This window comes from Culex pipiens, chromosome 3 (assembly GCF_016801865.2).
Source record: "Culex pipiens pallens isolate TS chromosome 3, TS_CPP_V2, whole genome shotgun sequence".
NCBI lineage: Eukaryota > Metazoa > Arthropoda > Insecta > Diptera > Culicidae > Culex > Culex pipiens.
The window spans coordinates 17,629,703-17,655,196 of NC_068939.1; the positions used below are offsets into that span (position 1 = coordinate 17,629,703).

At 35.4% G+C, this 25,494-nt stretch overlaps 1 protein-coding gene across 11 annotated transcripts in view; it reads right to left on the reverse strand.

The window, feature by feature from the left end:
• Nucleotides 1-25,494, reverse strand: part of LOC120413476 (protein alan shepard) — a 334,433-nt gene that overhangs the window by 100,900 nt on the left and 208,039 nt on the right. For all 11 annotated transcript variants that reach the window (XM_039574319.2, XM_039574317.2, XM_039574316.2 and 8 more), the window contains one exon: nucleotides 15,786-16,025. In XM_039574319.2, coding sequence (XP_039430253.1) covers nucleotides 15,786-16,025 — 240 coding nt within the window. The remainder of the gene's footprint in view (nucleotides 1-15,785; nucleotides 16,026-25,494) is intronic.

Below are 25,494 nucleotides of genomic sequence, written 5' to 3' on the forward strand. Positions count from 1 at the left end.
TGGCGAGGAGTTATGATTTTTCGAAACAAGTGGTTTTTGCGAAAATCGACGAAAATGGCCATTTTTCAGACCACCCTAACACGGCGTAGGTCACCCTAATAGCCAAACAAAAAAATACGGGTCTAATTATTTCGGCCAGGGAACCCCCAGAAAAATTTTGAGCCCGATCCGAGGACTTTTGTTTTTTTCCATGCTGTTTTCGTGTGGAATTGCTGCAAATCAAAAAGTACAAAGAAAGGTCGATTTGCTTTTGAGCAATTTAAATTGCAATTGAACACAGAAAAAAAAATCATAATAATATTACATCTGGGAATAAGAACATTTTTTATTTCAGAAAAAATAGTAAATTTACCACTTTTTCGTTGTAATGCTTCTTTTTGGTCTAAATTGAGGTAATATTACATCATAAAAGAGGTAAAATTAAGCCATTAAATTTTACGTGTAACAATTTACGCTATTATTTACTGCGAAAAACATGGCTAATTATCAATTTTTGTGACAAATTGGAAAATACAAAAAACAAACAAAACCGAAAAAACCAATAGCATTTTTTCCAATCCATTACACATAAAAAAAATCATGGTAAAGTTACATCTGGGAATAAGTAAAAAAATTATATTTTTTTTAATTATCCATCTGAAAACGTGTTGTAATGCAAATTAATCTAAATATTACATTATACATCAGTTAACATTAAACCTTTTGATTTTAAACCTTCTAAATTTACCCCATTTTTTACGGTGTAGCCACCCTGTCCGCAATAACAATGAAAATAACACTGTGACCCCCGCTGATGACGGCGATGGCGATGACGATGACCTGATGATGGTTATGGCCACCGTTGACGGTCCTGGGGGAGGGTTGGCATGTCCTGTACACTGCCTCTGCCCGCCCGTTCGTCGTCTCGACGACAACGTTTGGTGCATTGTGATTTGTGATTCTGTGACATTTTCGTCGTTGAAACACACTACGGCGAGAGGAGTGCAAACATCGCATACCCTGCGAATATCGGTCCTTCTGGGGGGACCCCGACGACGCGACGGGTTCAAGTCAATCCAGAGTTCAACGGTTATTGGGGTTGTCCGGTTGTTGGGAGGGAGTCCGCAGGAGGGGTGCTGGGTGGAATTGTTTTCGCTGCTGCACTGGTTGATTGGAATTGGCAAACTACTCTGTTTGGCTAGGAATTCCACGGACGAAGGAGCTGCTGGTGATTTGCTGTGTGCACTCTCTCTTCACCACTTGGGGGTAGTTGGTTGAGTTGAGATTTGAATTTAAATTGAACATTTTTCATTCAGCATTATGTTTGATTCGAAAACAAGTCTGGCTGATCCTGGATGCCAAACAGCATCTGTGGAGCAAATTGCAGTTATATGGGAAGAAAAATAGAAAATTCGCTAAAGATTGATTCTCTGAAGTCAAAATTGAGACGAGCATTATTATTTTAGGTCCGAAAAAGAGATATTTTGTAAAAACAGCACTGTTCTCAAAGGTGCAATATCCATTTGTTCTGAATTCCAAATTCTTACAAATGATACTCAAAGAAATCCTTTCACCCACAGGTTGTTAACATATGTTTGCAATAAATAGTCAGCCATAAAAAATGTATGCCATCAAGATTCCGATGAAATCCCACTCAGGCCAGAACCGAAACTGTTAAAAAAAATCTTCGCCATTCAGGTGTACAAATTAACATACAAACAACCTCTGTGATTCGGCCCAATCCTTCGGGTTCTGGAACTCCCAGAATCCCTCTGATCCTCCGGAAAAGCATACACCAAATGGTGACTCCCGAGGATTTAAATATGTATAGAAATTTCATTCCAAATCACCTGCCATCTTTTCCCCTTAACCACACCCTGTTTAGCATAACAAGTTTCCCCCCGAACAAAACTACACCACAAACGGATTAAATCCTATTACTTTCGGCTTTCGGTAATCGATATTTGAACATGAAAGGAGAGAGCGCAGCAAAAAGCAAGCAAAAAAATTCCAAATCCGGCCGATTTTAATAATGTACAAACCATACAAAACCACCACCACAACGGGGCAGCCAGCTGGTGGTTGTGGAAAAATTTCGAAACGAGTGTGGCCATAAAAATTTGCACAAAAACCAAACACAACCGTCCGCACTCTGGGCCACAACCCCGTGGCCAAGTACGGTTGAAGTACTTTACGAATACGGGCAATCGACCCCCACTTCTGCCCTGAATTGATGTCACACTATTTTGAATTTTTATTCGGAGTTGAAGCTTTCATTTCATTTTTTTTTCAATTTTTTTTCAAAATTCATCGTAGTTTTGAAAATATTAAACTATTGCACTTTTGAGAAATTTATCACCTTTGTGATTTTTATTTGTTTATTGTAATGAATATGAAATTTATTTTAAGAGAATATGAACTTTAATAACGAACACACTTCAAAACAATTTTGATTGGAAATACAGACAAGAGTCATCCCGAGCAGACGGAAATAACGTGGAAATAACATTTTTTGATATTTGAACATGCTAGGCCATTAACATTTTATGATATTTATAACAAAATTTGATATTCGTCGTTATGATTTTTTTTGTTATTGGATTGTTATTGTAATAACAGACTAATAACATTTTTAGTTATTCTTCGAACAAATCTTTGTTATTATTTTTTGTTATTTTAACAACTAATCCGATCATCCTAATAACGGTTGTAAGTATTCTTCCATAACAAAAAATGTTATTCCAAAGTTGTTTTGGCTGTCAACCAATATCAGACTAATAACAAATTTTGTTATGATAACATAAACTGTTATTCAACTTTTATGCAAAAATGGATTTTTCAAGAAGATTCCATAACACTTTTTGTTATTTTAACAATATTTGTTATTGAAATGGCATGAATTTTGTTATTACCGTCTGCCCGGGATAAGATAACCTTGGCTTATATAATTTTTTTTGTGATTTATTTGGATTTTTGCAATTGTTTTGAAATAACTTTCAAAAGGATCATTTACATTGTTTTTTTTTTAATATTTGAAGGTAAGGTAATCACACAATTTTTGATTTAACGACAAGTTAAATGTTAGGACTAAAAGAGATTGAGAGTTTTTAGGTTAAAATAGATAATTAATATTGTGTGAAAACTATAAATTTCAAATGCAGGGTTGTTAAAATATCAAAATATCAGCTCTCAGCAACTACAATTATCCCGCCTGAATATTCATGCCTCAAATACAACTGCTCTTCTCTCTTCATTGAAACTCTCAGCGCCGAACATAGCCGAACACGTTTTCGTGTTTACCCACTCGCGATTGACATTTTCCTTTTCTCTCTCATTCCCGCTTCCACGATCATCCTACCGCAAAAGCGTTTAACCACAAAAGCCGCCACAAAACCAATTTCGCAAACGCAGTTTGACGGGACGTCATGCGTGGTCGGATCCTAATCGCCATCTCGCGTTCTCTCATTGCAGTTTTTGGAGAGATTGAGAGACTCAGCGGTGAGAGCGCATAGTCGAGGAAAAGGGGAAGAGTGATAGAGAGAGAATGACATCGCTGGGAATCACGAGACACAAGAAGAGATCTCACAAGCTATAGTGACGGCCACTATACTCTCGGATATTTTTGGTGCAGAGATAATCAATTGATAGCTTTTTTATCACTCATTTGCAACACTGTTCAAATGAAATAATTTATTTTGTATTTTGGTTAGGGCAGATAATCTATGAATAACATTATGATACTAAAAAAACCTAATATTAAAACATGATATTTTAAGTTCAAATAATTGCTGTTGCTAAAGTCAAATCAATATTATTCACTGGAACATAAAATGAGGAAACAAAAACATTTCATACTGGTTCTGAAATTTTAGCGATTTTTACTCCTTCATCTAATTTCATGATAGGAAAATAAAAAAAAATAAAAAAAATAAGGTAGCAATCCAGCTGAAATATGAAGCATGGGAAACCTACTTGACCGAAATATCAAGCTCATATATGCGTTTATCCTTTCGATTCTTTATCGATGTGATGGCCGAGCGGGCTAAGGCGCCAGTCCTCACTGTTGGTGCTGGGTTTGAATCCCGTCGATTGCAACTTTTTTTTGTGTAGAAAAATTGTACATGAGGTGGTGATGTGCATGCTTTTGCATGCGATTTTACCATCGGATTTTTTGCTGTGTAGTATTTCGATACTTCTGTGATCTCTTATGCTAACTAGATAGGAAAACCAGCAAGCTTAGTACAAAAGAGCACAGAGGCATCGACTTATAAAAAAAACTTAAATCGGAGTGAAGTACACCAATCATCATAAATTTTACAACTGGGAATATGGACCCTTCCGAAACTAAACTTTTTATAACTGTGAAGAATTGTTACTTTCAAATATATTTCGACTGGTAACACTTGCCTCATAATTTTAAACAATTTTCAGGTACTATTTTTCAACAAAAAGTTTTTCAATGCATTAAAAAGTGTTATAGCGACAAGTCAATTTATCAATTACGGTGTAATCTTTTTAAAATTAAATGTAGGTACACAGCCTGCGTAAAAAAACACTTGATATTACACGCTGCATGTACAATTTTTGCAAACACAAAAAAAAGTTGCAACCGACGGGACTCAAACCCAGCACCTACAGTAAGGACTGGCGCTTTAGTCCGCTCGGCCATCAGACCGATGAAGAATGGAAAGGATAAACGCATATATGATCTTGACATTTCGGTCAAGTAGGTTTCCCATACTGATGGGCTACATATTTCAGGGTGTAATATTACACAGAATTCCATAAAATAATGCAAAATTTTTTATACATCCAGGCCTTTTACACGCAGCTGGATTACTACTTTATTTGCTGTGTAAATTAGTCTATAAATTAAAATGTTAGGCGCATGCAAATTTTATTAGTCAAATACTTCAAATTATCTGAATAATATCAGGAATAAAATACATATTTTCTGTTGAAAATAGACACTTTGAAGGGTTAAAACTTGTACAATTGATTTTAAATTGTTACATTAATTTTTGCAATTATATTCAAATGAGCAGATTTAGCCTTTTTTTATTTGTTTGTTAGCAAAGTAGATGAAATTTTTCAGGAATTTTTTTCTCGAATTCACTTCAATTTTTGCATTTTTTTTATACTAATATGACTGTCGTAATGTATACAGAATATTGTGTTACTTTCGCAATTTTTTTCTCCCCCGCCCTTGGTCTCAATCAGGGCCGAAGGATAAAATTTTGAAATACAATTTGTAATCGTCTTATTGGTAATAACGAAAACTAAAACTTTGGACAAAATTTCACTAGAAACCGATAAATCTAGTTTCTAAAAACAAGTGTTGGTGTTATTGAAACAGAATCATGAAGTATCTCTAAATTTCTAGGCATTTGCAACAGAACAAACTAATTTCATTACAAATTGATATTTTAATGTTGTTCTCATCAATTCTCAGAAAAGTGGTTACTTTTTATTAGTTAACATCAAATTTACTTACATTTCGTGACTTTTTTTTAAATAAGCATGTGAATTTATCAAATAAAACATTAAAAGGAATGTTACTTATGGCCCATTTGAAATCATCAAATTCAATTTATAAATGATTATACACAGCAAAAAAAAGAAGTAATCCAGCTGTGTGGCTGGAGTGTAAAATAAATTTTGAAGTATGTAATGAAATTTACGTAATACACCTAGAAATACGTAGCCCATCAGTATGGGAAATCTACTCGACTAAAATTTCAAACTCAAATAGGCGTTTATCCTTTCTATTCTGCATCGGATTGATAGCCGAGCGGGCTGAGGCACCAGTGTGAGTGCTGGATTTAAAATTTGAAATATTCAAATAAAATTCAAGTGAATTTCAAGTGACAAAATAACACAATTTGAAGAAAATTTAAATTTCAGTTCTGTTTATTACATTTCCACTATTCAGTAGCGTGGTTCATGGATATATGAAAAAGACAAAAGTGGTCTATTTCGTTTGCATCAACCGGAATTTCAAAGTTCTATGACCCCAGAAGCTAGCCTGAAAATTTGAGCTCATTTGGTTAAGGTTTAGTTGCTCCAGTTTTGATCTGAAGTTAGTATGGAACTTGATTCAATTTAATATGGAGAATTGTAACTTCTTACATGTTCTTATAGAAAATTTCCCAAAACCCTATCAAATTTTCCTATTCATAGGTTTCTTATAGGTTTTGATCCGGGGAACAACTTTGTACAGCATCGCAAAGTGCTAAGAATTGATCCTGGAAAGATACAGGATGTTTTTTAGAGTTTACTTTTTTCGGCAAAATTTCAAAATATGTTAAAAAAATTAATCTGTATCATTTCGGGATCATTTCCTAACGCTTTGCGATGTTCTACAAAGTTGTTCCCCGAATCAAAACCTATAAGAAAACTCTTACATGATAAAGTTTTATCGGGTTGAGACAAACTTTCTAGAAGAAGAGTTAAAAAGTGAAAAATAAATCAATTAAATTTATTGAAATTCCATTCTAACTTCATATCAAAACTGGAGCAACTAAACCATAACCAAATAACTAAGCTAAAATTTTCAGGATAGCTTTTTGGGTCATAGTACTTCAAAATTCCGGTTGATGCAAACGAAATTGAACACTTTTGTCTTTTTCATATATCCGTGAACCACGCTACTATTCAGGTTTTGCTGCTTTAATTTTTTTTCTAAATCCTAATCAGTCACCCCACTTTTGTATACCCGAACAGACGGTAATAACTAAATTCATGCCATTTCAATAACAAATACTGTTACAATAACAGAAAGTGTTATGGAATATTCTTGCAAAATCCATTTTTGCATAAGAGTTCAATAACAGTTTATGTTATCATAACAAAATTTGTTATCGGTCTGATATTGATTGAAAGCCAAAACAACTTGGGAATAACATTTTATGTTATGGAAGAATAACTCAAACTGTTATAGGGATGATCGGATTAGTTGTTAAAATAACAGTTCGAAGAATAACTTAAAATGTTATTAGTCTGCTATTACAATAACAATCCAATAACAAAGAAAATCATAACGGCGAATAACAAATCTTGTTATGAATAACATAAAATGTTATTGGCCTAGTATTTTCTAATATCAAAAAATGTTACTCCCAAGTTATTTCCGTCTGCTCGGGTATCCCTTACTAGAACAGTACTTGACACAGGGTAGGTGGCGCTCAAGTCACATCAAACGAAGCCAGACAGGTGGGTGAGGTAATGGTTGCGGTAAAAATCAGGCCACACTCTCTGGGTAACAAATTGTTACACCCTACGCGCTATCGCAAAGGTCGAAGGATGGAGGAAGGGGGGCGGAGGAAGGGATGACCATTTTCCTCCGTTTGGTTTTTCGCCGAGTTTTTTGCGGTTAATTAACGGGAAGTACGTGGCGGCTTCGGTGGGTTTTTGTGCGCCGCGTTTATAGTCACGTTGATAACGTTACACGACTACCAGGTATATACTTTTTTATGGTCCCCACGAGATGGGGGTAGTGTGAGAAACGACACTCACACCGTGTAGTTGTAGTACGTGGTGGGTTTGTGTGTGGGGTTAATGGTCTGTTTTCGCTGCCAGAAAGGTACGCGAAATTACACGTAAATGACTCATTACGAGTGGCACTTTTGTGTGGTTTGTGCTCAAGTTCAAAATAAATCAGGTCAATTTTAGCCCTTATAGATAAAATGCTGCAAACGCAATGTATTTGCCATTACAATCCACATAAAAAAAAAACAATCTGTCAAATGTAAAGACTATCATCCTCGTCAACCCAAAAAACATTCAACGTTAATCCAAATTGTACTCTGACCACTTTGGGAAAACATTTCCTTTTCTCGTGAAGAATAAAACCACCTCCACGATAATCCTCTTCCAAGATCCGGGGATTTTCCCTGTCCACCGGAAACCACCTCCCACCCCGTCTTCTCTATAAGATGACACTTCCTTCATTTTTCTTTGCGCGTAAACACTCTAAATCAATAATCGTCATTTCGTTCTCGTTGCCGCTCGGCAACGGCTCTTTTCTGCACCATTTTATTTCACTTGTTTTTCATTTTATGCGCTCGTTCAACGATCCCGGGGAAGGGCTGCCAGCAGCAGCAGCAGCAGCAATCTTTTCGCCGTAAAGCGTCGCTTTATCGATCAAATATTTTATCAAATTTACTTTTGTTTGAGTACGAGCTTTTTTAGCAGTCGATTTGAGATTTTTTTAAAGGCAATGTTGCACAGTATAAATAGGATCGGTAAAATTGACGATAAAAGGAAATAATTCAAATCAAAGATCAAATTTAAACACTAGAAGGTTGTTACGGATTTTCATCAAAACAAAGTAAAAATATGTAAGGCGTAATATTTTACAATGTAGAGGTCATACATGTAAAATTACCTGTGGTGTGACTTATTTTGGAGGATTAAAAAATATGTAAAATTACTTGCAAAAACATGTAAACTCATCTACTCAAAAAAAGATGTTTGAGGGTTTGTTTATATAGAGTCTTGAAACCACTGCGACTCTTTATAGGAATATTGTGGTGTGACTCACTTTGGAGGATTAAAAAAAATTACAGTAGGGTTACATAGAAATTGATGTAATATTTTTCTATTTATTTTTTTTACATTTTTTACCAATTTTAAGCACATCTTACTTTTAATTTAACTAATACATTTTTTACAAATTGCATTACTTTCCCACTTTCAATAGATAAAAAATTACAACCAAAACATTTCCTTTTGACAGTGCTCCCAGTTATCTTGTTATCGCTACTCCCTTCTTGCAGCTTTCTATTCTCGCGGATAATTTATTCCTGTGAAATATGAGTTTTTGCCTTGCTTTCTTCCCCTCAACACTGCTGGGATAAAAAAAAAAGCAAAGAAGAAAAGCCCACAAAATCAGCTGGAAAGGCGCATAAAAGGGCCTGTTTTGATCAGGTTCAGTTGAGTTTTCTTTTCCCTTCTTCAAATTCAAACTCCCAGGGGATTTTTTTCGCTCCCTTTCCGGTCTGAGCCGATGTGAACGGGGGGCTTCTCAACCCCCCCTCTTAAAAGTTTCTTTTTGTTACTTTTCTTTCAAAAGAGAGAAAAAAGGGAGGCAAAAATTTCTGGTAAATTGCATTTTTGGAGTTGCTGGGTCGCAACGAAAAGAAAAGTCAGCGCTGAAAGAGCGCGCCGCGCGTCTGTTGAAAAGGGTTATGAAATATTACCAATCATCGCGGTTGATTGAACCCTCACACCCCTCGTTCTCCTGTTGACACCGAGCGGAGGTTCAACATTGTAGGTACAGGGTGGAAGGTGGCAATTTTCGAATGGAACGACTTTATTTGGGCAATTTTTCCGTGAGTACGCGAGAAAATCAATAGGAATTGATCAAAGCGAGTGGAGTGGGTGGGGATTTCCTTTGAACTCGTTCAGTGCTGAAGACGGTTGGGAAAAGTGCTTAAATTATGCTTTTTGAACGATGTTTTGCCACAATTTGAGAAGAAATTGCACATTGAGGCCTTCAAACAGCCGTCAAAAGTGTACGAAAAAACACAGGATAGTTTTTGAAATGTTGAAAAATTTAATGGTTTAAAGTGTACCTTAACTTCAATAAATGAAATTACACATAAAAAGATGTAAATTTACACATTTGCAGCAGAAACATTACATTTTTGCAGACAAAAATCTCTCATTGACTGCTGAGCAGAAATTAATTTTTTTATGATTGATAATTTATATAAAATTTGTGAAGGTCACCTATATGACCTTAAAAGCTATTTTGGATCATTGTTTCATCCACATCCGTCATTAAAAAATACATTCTAAAAAACGAATATTTGAAGATAGGTGAAATTCTCACATCTTTGACTGGTTAAATATTCGGTCTTATTTTCTGTCTGTTCTATCTGTTCTCCTAAACAGTAACTAATCATGGTAATATGATAACGTGGCATGTTGTCGGCTTTTGTGTTAATATGTAACCCGAACAGACGGTAATAACTAAATGCATGCCATTTCAATAACAAATACTGTTAAAATAACAGAAAGTGTTATGGAATAATCTTGAAAAATCCATTTTTGCATAAGAGTTCAATAACAGTTTATGTTATCATAACAAAAATTGTTATTGGTCTGATATTGATTGACAGCAAAAACAACTTGAGAATAACATTTTTTGTTATGGAAGAATAACTCCAAACGTTATTGGGATGATCGGATCAGTTGTTAAAATAACAAAAAATAATAACAAAGATTTGTTCGAAAAATAACGTAAAATGTTATTATCCAATAACAAAAAAATCATAACTGCGAATAACAAATCTTGTTATAAATAACATAAAATGTTATTGGCCTAGTATTTTCAAATAACAAAGAATGTTATTCCCAAGTTATTTCCGTCTGCTCGGGAAGTTAACATCAGTTGATCAGTAATTTTGCACATTCCAAATAAAATTGAATCGAAAAGACGATATAACATTTTCAACCCTGCAATTAATTTTTTAACTTAGTTATATTTAACGTTTGATTGCAAACAAATGCATTTTTTTTTAAATTCACGGAAAATATAATCATGAATTTTTTAGTATTTTCCAAATGTTTGGCAGTATATTTAAACTAGATTTTGATTTTGGAATGTTGCAAAATTTTGTTGGTTTAAAAAAACCTTTTTTCTGAATCGTTTTACCTAAAAATATGTTTCAAAATGTGTAATATAACAGAAAGTTTGTGTGACACACTTACCGAATTACCGAAGGACAAAAATGATGGATAAAATGTAAAATAGTATTTTTTGAAAGATTTGCTGCCTTGATATTTTTGCATTCAAGATAAAAAAAAATGAAATATTACAACTCTAAAAGGATACTTTTCCGATTTCGGAAAAGATGTGTAATTTCACATTTAATAATTTGGAAATTCACCACTTTTCCTATTTAATGCCATCTATTAACCAAAATTTAGGTTATATTTAACCATTAAATTTGAAACCATCCAGATTTGGACAACGTTTTACTGTGCAGAAACAATTACCTGCAGGGTTTAAATTAATTTGGAAGATTTTTATTATTTCCGTGGTTAGAAGATAATTTTGGGAAACTTTTGTTTTATGAATTTTGGAGATTTTTATGATATCCTTAATTTCTAAAAAAAATCAAGAATACTGTTTTCGAATGCTATTGAAAGCAATAAAATTGATGAAAAATAAACACATTTTAAATCGTTGATGTTTTCCGATTAAAAATCATTTCAAAATTTCTGTGGTTACATTTAGGTAACCCCGAGCAGCCGGAAATAACTTGGGAATAACATTTTTGATATTTGAAAATACTAGGCTGATAACTTTTTATGTTAATTATAAAAAGATTTGTTATTCGTCGTTATGAATTTTTGTTAATGTAAATAGTCTGTTATTAAACACATTTTTATTTATTCTTCAAACAAATCATTGTTATTATTTTTTGTTATTTTAACAACTATTCCGATCATCCCAATAACAGTTGGAGGTATTCTTCCATAGCAAAAAATGTTATTCCAAAGTTGTTTTGGCTTTCAACCAATATCAGACCAATAACAAATTTTGTTATGATAACATAAACTGTTATAAAACCTTATGCAAAAATAGTTTACCCGGGCAGACGGTAAAAACTAAATTCATGCAATTTCAATAACAAATACTGTTAAAATAACAGAGGAATTTTCTTGAAAAATCCATTTGTGCATAAAAGTTGAATAACAGTTTGTGTTATCATAACCAAATTTGTTATTAGTCTAATATTGGTTGAATGCCAAAACAACTTTGGAATAACATTTCTTGTTATTGAAGAATACCTCCAACTGTTATTGGGATGATCGGAATAGTTGTTAAGAGAACAAAAAATAATAACACATCAAGGCGTGTTTTCTAGAACAACCTTATCAAGAAAAAATAGCCATCGCTACTTTCAAATGTGTCTTATAGGAAATTTTCTCAGCATTCCAATGGTTCTTAGCGCGAAATGTTTCATCGAGAAATTTCTGAGATATCTTCATCTTAAGTTTTTTGATTTAAAATCCTCCATCATTTATTGAAAACATAGAAAAATAAGACAAGAAACAAATTTGAAAAAATGAAAATTATAATTAAAATCATAATACCTCATTTAAAAAAAAAATTACGCGTATTAATATATTATTACATAATTTTTGTAGAAAATATCACGTGACTGCTCTGATTTGGCTGATACAACCAAAATTATTGCAGGTGTGAGATTGCTAAGGGTATTATTGAATTCTATGAATAACATAACATTTTGTTGGTTGAAACAAAAATAAAATATTAATTTTAACAAAAAATCAAACAGAAGCCTAGTTATACAAGTTATTTGAGCAATACTTAAGATATTTGTAAAACGTTTTTAAAACATATAAGACTTCTAAATAGTAGTTTATGCAACAAGTTGCAAAAATAGGATTTTTTCAGCACGAGTCGTACATTTATCCAACGAGGTTCACCGAGTTGGATAAATACGAAGAGTGTTGAAAAAATCAAGTTTTGCAACGAGTTCCATACAACATTTTTTGCAATTCCAAAAAACACCCATTGAGTGAAATTTTATGTAAAATTTTCATGTATTTTGTCAATAAATCGTTTAAATCTAAAAATTTTTAAAAAGTGTTGCTTTTCGAAACAAGTGCTGAAAAGTTCAACTTTTCAGCACCCATTTGAGTGCTGAAAAGTAGAACTTTTCAGCATTTATTTTGAAAAGTGTTGCTATTCGATTCTGTTATTTTTGGTACAGAAAAGTAGGCTTTTTCGTCGTTCAAGAATGACAGGAAAAGTAAGTAGTTTCACGACGGAATTGCAAAAACATTATTACTTGATTACTTGATTAATGATCATTTCATACATAAAAAAAACAAAAAAACAAAACCTTTCATACTTATGAGGAGTATTTTCCCTGAAACTCTACACAGTAATTTATAGTTCAATTTCGAGTAAATAACATTTTTTGGTAACTGGTTAATGTTTGGTTAAGGAAATATATTTTAATACGGTTTTCTGATTTTAATTTTTAAATAAATCCCACATATCCAAAAACTCAGTTAAAACGTAATTTTAAAAATGTTAAACGATTTGCAACCTGTTACTCAGTTGTTTCTTGTCTTATTATGCACATTTTGATGAGTAATTCACACATAAAACACATCATTTGAAAAGTTTCCTTAACTGTTATTAAAAAGTTTCCAATAAATGATGAATGAATTCAAAACAAAAAAACTTAAAATAAAGATATCTTAGAAATTTCTCGATTAAACATTTCGCTCTTAGAAGCATTGGAAAGCTGAGAAAATTTCCTTTAAGACAAATTTGAAAGTACTATGACTATTTTTTATCCTTAAGGTTGCCCAGAAAACACACCGTGACATATGGGTAATTCTCCGCCAACTCACACAGCAGTTGCCCCGACCCCTCTTCGATTTGCGTGAAACTTTGTCCTAAGGGGTAACTTTTGTCCCTGATCACGAATCCGAGGTCCATTTTTTGATATCTCGTGACGGAGGGGCGGTACGACCCCTTCCATTTTTGAACATGTGAAAAAAGAGGTGTTTTTCAATAATTTGCAGCCTGAAACGGTGATGAGATAGAAATTTGGTGTCAAAGGGACTTTTGTGTAAAATTAGACGCCCGATTTGATGACGTACTCAAAATTCCGAATAAACGTATTTTTCATCGAAAAAAACACTAAAAAAGTTTTAAAAATTCTCCCATTTTCCGTTACTCGACTGTAAAAAATTTTGGAACATGTAATTTTATGGGAAATTTAATGTACTTTTCGAATCTACATTGTCCCAGAAGGGTCATTTTTTCATTTAGAACAAAATTTTTCATTTTAAAATTTCGTGTTTTTTCTAACTTTGCAGGGTTATTTTTTAGAGTGTAACAATGTTCTACAAAGTTGTAGAGCAGACAATTACAAAAAAATTGATATATAGACATAAGGGGTTTGCTTATAAACATCACGAGTTATCGCGATTTTACGAAAAAAAGTTTTGAAAAAGTTGGTCGTCATCGATCATGGCCATTCATGGTCACCCGCGACAGACACGGACGACGAAACAAAGAGAAACGCAAAAAGTAACTTTTTCAAAACTTTTTTTTCGTAAAATCACGATTACTCGTGATGTTTATAAGCAAACCCCTTATGTCTATATATCAATTTTTTTGTAATTGTCTGCTCTACAACTTTGTAGAACATTGTTACACTCTAAAAAATAACCCTGCAAAGTTAGAAAAAACACGAAATTTTAAAATGAAAAATTTTGTTCTAAATGAAAAAATGACCCTTCTGGGACAATGTAGATTCAAAAAGTACATTAAATTTCCCATAAAATGACATGTTCCAAAATTTTTTACAGTCGAGTAACGGAAAATGGGAGAATTTTTAAAACTTTTTTAGTGTTTTTTTCGATGAAAAATACGTTTATTCGGAATTCTGAGTACGCCATCAAATCGGGCGTCTAATTTTACATAAAAGTCCCTTTGACACCAAATTTCTATATCATCACCGTTTCAGGCTGCAAATGATTGAAAAACACCTCTTTTTTTCGCATGTTCAAAAATGGAAGGGGTCGTACCGCCCCTCCGTCACGAGATATCAAAAAACGGACCTCGGTTTCGTGATCAGGGACAAAAGTTACCCCTTAGGACAAAGTTTCACGCAAATCGAAGAGGAGTCGGGGCAACTTTTCCCGATTTCGTGTGAGTTGGTAGAGAATTACCCATATTAGTTCGAAGAACAACTAAAAATGTTTTTAGTCTGTTGTTACAATAACAATTCAATAACAAAAAAATCAAAACGACGAATAACACATCTTGTTATAAATAATATAGAATGTTATTGGTATAGTATTTTAAAGTATCAAAAAATGTTATTCCAAAGTTATTACCGTCTGCTCGGGAAAAGCTGAAAAAATGAGTTTTGAATCGAGTTGTGAATATATATTTTTTTTGCAAATCTGAAAAATAATTTTGAATAACATTTTTGAAGTGAAAAACTTATTTCCTTGCTTATGTTTGGCGTCCGTGCGTTCAATACAAAAAACTTAAAAGTGTTGAAAAGATTTACTTTTTGATACAAGTTTTCAAAAGTAGAACATTTCCGCACTCAAATAAGTTCTATAATGAAGTTTGCAGCATTTTTTTCTTGTGATGATAATTAGGCCCTACTGTCACTATAAAATGACAGGAAAAAAAACGTTGCGTGCAACTCGTTGAAAAACTTTATTTTTTAACACTCGTCGTTAACCCAACTCCACAGAGCCTCAGTGGAAAAATGTAGGACGAGTTCTAAAAATGTTCATTACTTTGCAACTTATTGCATAAACGACCATTAAATCTAAGTTGATTAGAAATGAGTTTTAAAATTTACATAAATTGTTTTTGTACACGGAAAAAATCCATTCCCGAAATCGTGAATTATGTTCATGAATTTGAGAACCACCAAGGAATATGTTCACGTTTATGGTGCATATGCACCATACTCATGAATAAGTTCCTTCGTGGTTCACACTTTCATGAACCGCAATTCATGATTATGTGAATAGATTTTTTAGTGTATTTTTTTTAAAGTGTTGAAAGGTCTTTTAAAAAACTTTAAAGATTTGTTTGCTGGGCTGTTAAAGCATTAAAGTTATGACAATAATATTTTTTGTATTGACGCTATCATTGCAATTCTGCAGCTTAGGTCGAAAATGGGCACAACTAGGTCCAATACAGGATCATTTCCCCCTTATTGCAGAGTTATCATTGTAGCTATCTATAGCTTAGCGGGGGTAAACTTTCAGGCACGTACCGTGGTAGTGGTGTGTGGGGTGTAGGTCGCGTAGGCGGGCTGTGCCGCGAGGGGCGCCGTGTACCGGTACGCCTGCTGTGTCGGTGCGTAACCGTAGCCGGTGCCTCTGTACGGACCCCCGGGGATTCCGCCGGCGGCTGGACTAGTCATGGCGGGCGGTCGCTGGGCACCCTTTAGTGTGGCCGACGCGGGCGGAGGTGCTCCAGGGTACGCGCTCCGAGGCGCTGCTGTCGTGCTGCCCTGGAACGGAAAAAAAAGGAAGCGAAAATAGATTAACCTTAATTCGTTTTGCGAGTATGGGGGAAGGCGGTGTGGGGGAGAGTATGTTTTTGTTTTATTTATACACCAAATATATTTTATTGTGCGAGAGCAATTTTAGGTACGCCATCGCCGGACTGTTTCTGGGCTAACTTTATTTGATTTTAATTTCAATTGTTTTCCAGACTTTTTTTTGCGGGTTCTTTTTTTCGGTTCCTGGTTTTTTCCGGTGGACAATTAAAAATGGCACGCTGGGTAGGTACGTGGCATACGAGTGCAGAGCAAATAATTCTTGTTTTCCAATTTTCGACGCGCTAGGAATTTGAGGAAAGGGAAAGGAAAATGGGGACAAAGGCCGAGGGAAGGATATTTCCCGGTGCAACTGAAACCAGAAGCTGCTGCAGTTGCTTTAAGGGCCGGTCGATTTTTTTTTGACTGTGTGCAGTACTGTTAGTTGAAGTTACATTTTTGAAATTTGAAATTTCCAATTAAAAAAATCTTGAAAAAAACATTTTTTGAAGGAAAATTAACTTCAACTTCAACCAAAATACCTCTCAACAACAGTTCATAGCCCCAACCGTCCAGTCATCGTTACACAATGGGATAAAAATTTAGTGTAAACTTTTAATTTTTATACCAAAAATATTTTCACCCAACCCCACCAGTAATTAGGGGCGCGTGCAATGAGCTTTCGCCAGGAGAGCAGGCGAAAAAAAAAACTAGAAACGTAAATCATCGTCATTTTTACGAGTCATAACCGGACCCAGTGGCAGTGTTGGCGGAGCAAACTCGGCGCAGCGAAGCCGCGCCGCAGCGTCCAGTTACCGCAAAGTTTGATAATTTTTGTTTTATGGTTAATACGGGAAGTGAATTGACGGTTATTGTGTGTGTCGAGCTTTTTTGAGGGGGAAAGGAAGAGGGAGTTTGTGGTAAAATTTATGGTCCACTCGTGCAGCTGCCACTTTGGATTTCCCAGCAAAAGTGGCTCCAGTTCCGGGGATTCCTGGAGAGTTTATTATATTTTATTTTTTTCAAAATTTCGATGTTGCATCGTGCAGCGGAAACCGGAGGCCATTTTCAAAGTGGCGATTTGCGGATGAGCGATTTTGCGCAATTCCGGGCTTTAACGAGTGCCTTTGGAGATGGAGGGTTGGGATAACCCTCGGGGTCGAAAAGGGCACTCGCAAGAGGCAATTATGAAGCTGAGGATTGCTTGAGCAGATTACGATTTTTAAGAGTTGGGGGTTAAGGTTAAGTCCGATAAGAAGCCGGGTTTAAAAAGATTGAACAATCGTTAAAATTTAATGAAGGTGGTTAAAATATTGCTTCAAGTACCAACAAAATCATGGAAATAGTCATTAGAAAATGGATGCCGAATATCTACAAAAACTGATTATGTTGAAATTTGAAAAACAAGTTTTCTTTCTCGGAAAACGGAAATCCCTGGAACAAAAAAAAATATTTCTGTATCACAGAATTTTGAAAATCCAAACATATCACGATTTAGAGAATTTTTTCAGCTTTTTAACTACGTGTTCATTTTTCTTCTCCATCGGTGCTTTTTAATAAAAAAGCTTATCAAAATTCTTGGCTATTTCAAAATTCTTGGCTATTTTTTTTTGTGCACCAAAATGTTCGTTGAGATGTAGGCAACATCTGTCTAGAACATTGTTATATTTTTTTCACTAAAATTTATTGCTATTTTTTAGTAAAAACGAGAGCGCGCCATCACAATTTTTCGAAAATATGGGAAAAACTGGTATTTACTTTGGAATGCCAAAATTTCGAAATTCAAAGCAATGGCCTATACTTTTTTATCGATGGAGAATGTTCATAAATATTCTAAAATCAATTTGTAGTACTTGAACAATATTTTAGTACATTAAATTATTTATTCAGGGCAAATTATTGAAAAAAATCTATTTTCTTAAAAAAAGAAAAATCAAATATTTTTAAAGTTTATCTCCAATATCGTTCCCTCCGTGTACGCACGAGAGCATGCAGCTAGTGCTCAGTGCTCCATCGTTTTTTTCGATTTTTTTCGCCGTAATTGATTGTGATTACCCGCGAGTTTGCTTCTCCAGCATGCCAAAGGCCGGCCGTGGCCGTGGCAGTTCGAGTGCGGCCTCGAAAAACCCGCGAAGTTCGTCTACCGGCCGTGTGCAAAAAGGTAAACAAACCAACGCCGTGTCGACCGCCATCGCGCAGGGGAGCGTCAGCGCTGAAGGCATCGACAAAAAGTTACTACATCCCGGATATGTCCCAAGATCACCAGTGCGAACCCGTTCCGGTACTTCCGGTGCCACGACCAGTGGCACATCAACATCCGCCAACATCCCCATCAGGAACGAGTTCCAGATGCTGAGCGACGACGAAGAAAATAACAACACCGACGGTAGCAGCACTACCGACGACGACGACGACGATGATGGTCGTGCACGGAAAAAAGTACCGACGTCAAAAAAGAACAACTCTCCAGTGGAAAGTAGACCACCTCCAATTTTTGTTTTGGACACGTTAGCGGACGATGTTGACGAGTTGCTGGAAGGCCTCGGATATTGTCTGAAAATCGGTAAGTCGGCAGTGCAAGTGATCACACTGACCAAAAAGAATTTCGACCTGGTGTTTGAAGAATTGAAGCGTAGCAACTTCAACTTCTACACATTCAACCCCGAGAAGCCCCCTGTTAAGGTCGTCTTGCAGGGTTATCAAGACCGTCCGATCTCCGACCTGAAGGGTCACCTTTCGGACGCCGGAATAAAACCGCGGGAGATAAAAGTGCTCTCGCGAAAGACAACAGTCACGGGTGTGCACACACTGTACCTGTTGTACTTCGACCGCGGCACCGTCAAGCTCCAAGACCTGCGGCGGACTAAGACGTTGGACGGTTTTTGGGTAAACTGGCGGTTTTACACCAAGAACCCGACGGACGTAGCGCAATGCCACCGTTGCCAGAAATTTGGCCACGGCTCGCGGAACTGCAACCTCCGGCCCCGCTGCGTGAAGTGCGGTGAGTCACACCTCTCGGAGGCGTGCGCACTGCCACGTAAGGCGGACTTGGGGGACAAGGCAGAACAAACTAAGCTGCGCGTGAAGTGTGCGAACTGTGACGGTAACCATACCGGCAATTACCGCGGATGCGTCGCGCGCAAGGTCTACCTCGAGGAGCAGGAAAAGAGGAAGAAGAAAGCGTCCCACCCTCCTCAGCGAAGTACGAGCGCAGCCGTTCCTGCAGCTGGACAGCGTACGGTTCCAGCGGAAAACTCAGCGTTCCCTCCTGGTTGGGGGCGTTCGTTCGCCAGCGTGGTCGCTGCCGGTAGCGGCAGTACGACCCAGCAAGAAGTCACCGGGGAAGATCTCTTCACCCTGCCGGAGTTCTTTGCTCTCGCGGGGGAGATGATGACGCGGTTTCGGAGCTGCCGGAACAAGGCAGAACAATTCCTGGCCCTTGGGGAACTGATGATCAAACACATCTACAAAGGATAAATTACCTGTGATCTAGATATAAGCTTTCTCTTCCTCTATCCCCTTTCCTTTGCAATTTCTGTAAGTTTTTTTTATAGTTTTTTTCTTACTCTTGCTAGTGCCTTAGTTAAAGAAATAATTGTTCCTAAATGGATTATGATGCAACACACAGCTGTAAGGAACTCCAAAACTCTGTTATGCACTTCAAAATAACTCATTGTATCTTGATTATTCACCAATAAAACCGAATTGAATTGAATTATCTCCAATATATCAAAATTCAAAGCGATGACCCAAACTTTTTGTCGATGGAGAATGTTCAAAAATATTTTAAAATCAATTCACATCTTGAAAAAAAAAAGGAAAATTGGTATCAAACAACACAAAATTTGATAAACTGTAAGTGCGAAACACCAATATTTCAAACTAAAATCGACTCTCTGGTTGTCAATATCCAAGGGACCGTCGAGGAAGAGAATCATCAGTTTACAGAACGATGCAAAATGAAGACTCGATTGAAAATATTTTTTTCTTGATACCCAGCTATGGGAGAGAATCATGGCAACGTCCATCAAACAAAAACAAACTAATGTCAAACACCCTTCAAAGCTTCGTTTCGCCAAGAAAAATGTCTATGCAAGCCATGAGAAAGTGAAATTATTGACACCCGGAAGAGATTTTTAAAGCCAACAGAATCCAAGGGACCGTCGAAGAAGAGATCCTTCAAGCAAGGTAAAATATCGAGGAATGAAGATAATTGAAGTATGCAGATTGAAGGGACTGAAGAATTCATCGATAGATGGAGAATTATTGATATCGAGGAGATCGACAGCCAGAGAGTCGACTGTATTGTAAACTCTAATGTATTGAAAAGCTGTACAAAATTTCTCGTTGTCATTATCCAGTCATTAAAAAATAATATAAAAAGCTATTTTATTCGTAAAAAATCAGATATGTAGCACAAAAAAAATTGCGTTTCCATATGGCAAAATTTAAAAATTGCAGAAGGTAAAAAAAATATACAAAAAATGTAGCAATTAGTGATTTAAAAAAAAGTATTTTTCAATGAGTTCTAATATTGTGAAAAAATGTACTAAATTTAACTTCGTTTAACCCTTTTTTTTGTAAATACGGTATTTGATGAAAAACTCTTATTTTGTAAAAACCCTACCAAATTTTTTCGACACTTGATACCCATATGAGCAATTCTCTACCAAAACCGGAAATGGTTCTTATGTGAATTTTATTATTTGGCTCAAACTTTGTTGGGGCCTTCCCTATGACCAAATAAGCTATTGTGTGTCGTTGGTTCACCCATACAAGTCTCCATACAATTTTGGCAGCTGTCCATACAGAACTGGTACGTCAATGTAAAAAAATCTGTAAATTTTGAATGAATTTTCTGATCAATGTTGTGTCTTTGGCAAAGTTGTAGGTATTGTTGAGGAACATTAAGAAAAAATGGTACACGGAAAAAATGCTTTTTTTAGTAACTACAAAAACTCAATTTCCTAAAACACATTTTTTTATAAATTTTTTTATATGATTTAGAGGACAAAAACCCGCAAATTTTGAGCCGTAGAGAAGTATGGTAAAAAAATCTGTCACCGAGTTATGAAATTTTTGAAAAAAAAAAATCTAATTTCATACAAAAAAATAGCTCATTTTTAAGTAAAATTGAGTTTTGAATAGAAAAGAACTTTACAGATTTTTTTTTAAAAAAGGGCTCCGTTTTCAAGATATAGCCACCGAATGTTAGATTTCGGCGAAAAACTTGCAGTTTTTCGATTTAAAAATATCGATCAACAAAGTTTGAGACAAATGAAAAAATAAAAATTGCCGATTTCGTAGAGAATTTCTCATATTGCACAATTATAAAATGTCAGTATTTCCAACCAAAACAAACGATATAATGTGAAAATTTTAGCGTTTTCGAATTTTGTGAAAATTTAGCGTCTTTTGATACCTATAACTAACATTTTGGAAATTGGAGAATTTTTGAAAAAATGCGATATTTTGTGAAAATCAAGGCATTTCATATTAAACACTCTAATTTTGTGAGTTTTTTTTTATTTTTGGCAAATTTGAAGTATGTATAAGGCTACCAACTGTACGGATTTTTTCCTTGCCATACGGATTTTCGAACCTCTTCGCGGATTTTTAACAGGCCGGAATTTTTGTAAGGAATTTTACGCATAATACGGATTTCTACGGAATTTTAACAACTTTTTAATCATTGAATTGCTTTTTGATTTGGTCGAAGCTTTGTTAACTAGAAATTTTTATTTTTCTGTGAGTTTGATTTAAAAGGGAGAGTTTTCCGGGGTTTCCTCAATTCAAACTTGATTATCAATAATTCTAGAGTTTTTGAACTATTGTCTTTCATATGTTGATAGGACCTTAAAAAAACTCTAGAATTGTTCTTTTAGAAATTCCTTACTAAATATATTTATCTATTTCCGAACGCTTTCTAAAGCTTAGAGTTTTTTTAAAGGTCCTATAAACTGTTTGTTTCACATGTTTATAGGACCTTTTCAATAAAAAAACTCTGGAAAAGTTTTCGTGAAAACACTAAGAACGATATTATTCGTAAAAGCAAACTTGACATTATGTTAACTTTTAAACGTGTAACAAAAAAATGGACATAATGATTTGATTCAAATCACGGTTTATTTTATGAATACTTTTAAACGTGCAAGTCATAAGTACTCTGATAGCATTTTGTGAAATTTGTTAGCTGTGAAAACGGCAAAGTTATATATTTTTAATACACAAATTTATTTAATTTAATTTATTTTAAGAATTCATTGACAGTTTTTGTTACACCATGGTGTCATATCGGCAAAGCGTACGGATTTTTGGTAGGCAAAAGTTGGTAGCCTTCAGTATGTACCTAAAAAAATATCTTTCTAAAATTTTGCATTGAAATTTGCTGCATTTACAATTTTTATTAATCGGCAGGGAATTCACTGAAATTTAATCCTGCCGACTGGAGCGTATTCAGAGAGCCAAAATCTATCATACCTTCGCGAAACTGCGATGCGTTTACTTAAATCAACTTCAAAAATGTCCAGTTGTGTTATCGTATCTCGAAAACGGTACAGTTATCTTTGGCAACCTTGATCTGATAATAATTTTTAAGTTTGAAAAATCTTAGATTTCTCAAATCTCGTTTACTTTTGCAAAAGGTCATAGGAAACCTCATGGCACATTGGTTGTTTTGAAAAAGTAATTCAGCAATCATTTAAATTTAAAAGTATTTTTCATTTTATTTTTTTTAAATGGGAAAGTTTCTTACTGTTTTCTGTATTTGTACTTTAAAAGTGGACACTTTGTAGCATGAAATAAATCCGTAATAAGCGTGAAATCAGACAGAATGGTATATTTTTTTTAACCATTCTGTCCGATTTCACGCTTAGTAAGGATTTAATGAATTATTTTATTAATTCAGAAGATCGCTAGAAAGATGTTGTAGTTCAAGAAATAGACTTAAGTGGAATCATCGAATCCTTCTGAAAAACAAATCAAAATTTCTATATGGGCAGCTGCCCAAACTGTGTGAACTCTATGGTCATAGGAATACAAGCCAATATAATTTACTGCATCTTTACAATATTGACACTTACTTTTGGATACGACAGAATATATTCTATATGATATTATATATGATCACTATTAAATTTAAGAGCGAGTCCACAAGCAAAGCATACCCATCTCGCATCGACCTCACCAATCTGCCTGAAATTTTTCAGGGTTTGTTTGTACATATAAAACTAGCATTTGGCCAAAATATGAGCACTCTAGGTCAACAGGAAGTGGGGCAAATCGGGACACAAAGTTTCATGGTTCAAAACGTCAAAAATCTTAAAATGCTGTAACTAAGACAAAATGCAATTTAATTTCAAAACTCAAATTGCATCTGAAAGGACTTGAAAAATGCAACAAAATGCAGGGTAGAGCATCCAAGTTGGATAAATCTAAAGGGAGTTATTGTCATTTTAGTGAAACAATAGCATCATTTTCAAACTCAAATAAAAAAGTGTTCCATCCAGGTATCAACTCGGTTCGACATGCAGCTTGTAGGGGACATCTGGGACTACCATCTGAGATTGAGAACGCTTTGGGTAAGGCAGTTTAACATATTAAATAGACACTTTTTCTTTTAGTGATTTTTTTTGGTTGTACATTTTTGCTCGGGGAAGCTGCTTTTTTTCTGGTGTCAAATAGTATCTTTGGAAACGAACTTGATTTTCAATTAATGTAATGTGATTTTTTAGCTTTTATTTTTTTAAGGGTTAAAATGGATGAAGATAAACATTTTTATGCCTGTTTCTATTGTGAAAGTGTCTCAGGAACACGAATATGATGAAATTATCACCGGAAAATTAGATCTAAGGGGTCCCCGAGCAAAAATGTACAACCAAAAAAATCACTAAAAGTGAAAGTTTCTATTTAATATGTTAAATTGCCTTACCCAAAGCGTTCTCAGTCTCAGATGGTAGTCCCAGATGTCCCCAACAAGTTGCAGGTCGAACCGAGTTGATATCTGGATGGAATTTTTTTTTATTTGAGTTTGAAAATTATGCTATTTTTTCACTAAAATGTCAAGAACTCCCTTTACATTTAAACAATTTGGATGCTCTACCGTGCATTTTGTTGCATTTTTCAAGCCCTTTCAGATGCATTTTGAATTTAGAAATTAAATTGAGTTTTGCCCAAGTTATAGCCTTTTTAAGATTTTTGACGGTTTTGAACCTTCAAACTTTGTATCCCGATTTGCCCCACTTCCCGTTGATCTAGAGTACTCATATTTTGGCCAGATGCTAGTTTTATATGTACAAACAACCCCTGAAAATTTCAGGCAGATTGGTGAGGTCTAAACGACGTCCCATACAAAGGGGTATGCCCTGTTCGTGGACTCGCTCTTAATCTATCACTGGCCAGACCTACTAGGCAAAGTTAACCGCAAGCATGTTTCGCTAAAATATATTTTGTTTTGAGTATAAATGTTCAAAAAGAAGCCGATTGTAATTTTGATATTGGGATGGGAAAATAGTTTGATAAATAAGTTTACAGTGTGCCTCATAAACTTCATACCGATTTATAACGAGAAAAAATGAGGTTCCATCAATACTCTTAAATTAGCATTTTCTGCAGTTTTTGAAACCTGGAAAGTGTGCTTTTCGAAGTATAATTAATGGAAGCACCCCTCTCTCACCATCCTGACTTCAAATCGTTCTTCCGGTCGCACCCTTCCAACAGCTCATCAGCAGCACTCAACGTTCGCCCCAGGGACTCTCTGCTATCACCCTGTCAGATGAAGGAGTTCCACGTGTAGGTTCAGACATCCACGTGTGTGGTTGTGTGGGCGTATTTATCCAGATAAAATAGCATAGCATAGCATAGCATTGGTGTCTACCCGTAGCTGCTACTTCGTTATTGACCAGGACCCCCAAACATTGCTCCGTGGACCACAGATGAAAAGTAGGAACCAATCATCACCCCTTCGCAATTTTCAAAGGTCCCTATCGTGCTGATCAATACCGACGCCGGCCACGACCAGTGGTAAGACACGGGGAAGTGGATGGGAATGTTAGCCGATACTTGAGTGATGGGACCGCCAAATCGACTGCGTCTCCGACAAAGTATCACATGAGTTTTGAGGGGTTAGTAAGATGGGTATGAGGTCAGGATTCACTGTGGTAGGTGATGCGACCATGAGCAATTTGTTTATCGGTTGAAATTTTAAAAATCTTAGGCAGCCGGCTGCGGAAAGATAGCTATCTAGGGATTTAAATATAGTATTAATTCGACCGCGATTCTCCAGAAATTCTCCGTCGGCGTGCCTTCCGATCAACGGTGATGTAGGAAGGGCTTCATTCATAAAAATTATTTTATATGATAAGCCTTAAAACATATCCGTCGACGTGCCTTCCGATCCTCGATGATATGGAAAGGACTTAATCCAGCAATACGACTTGCTTGT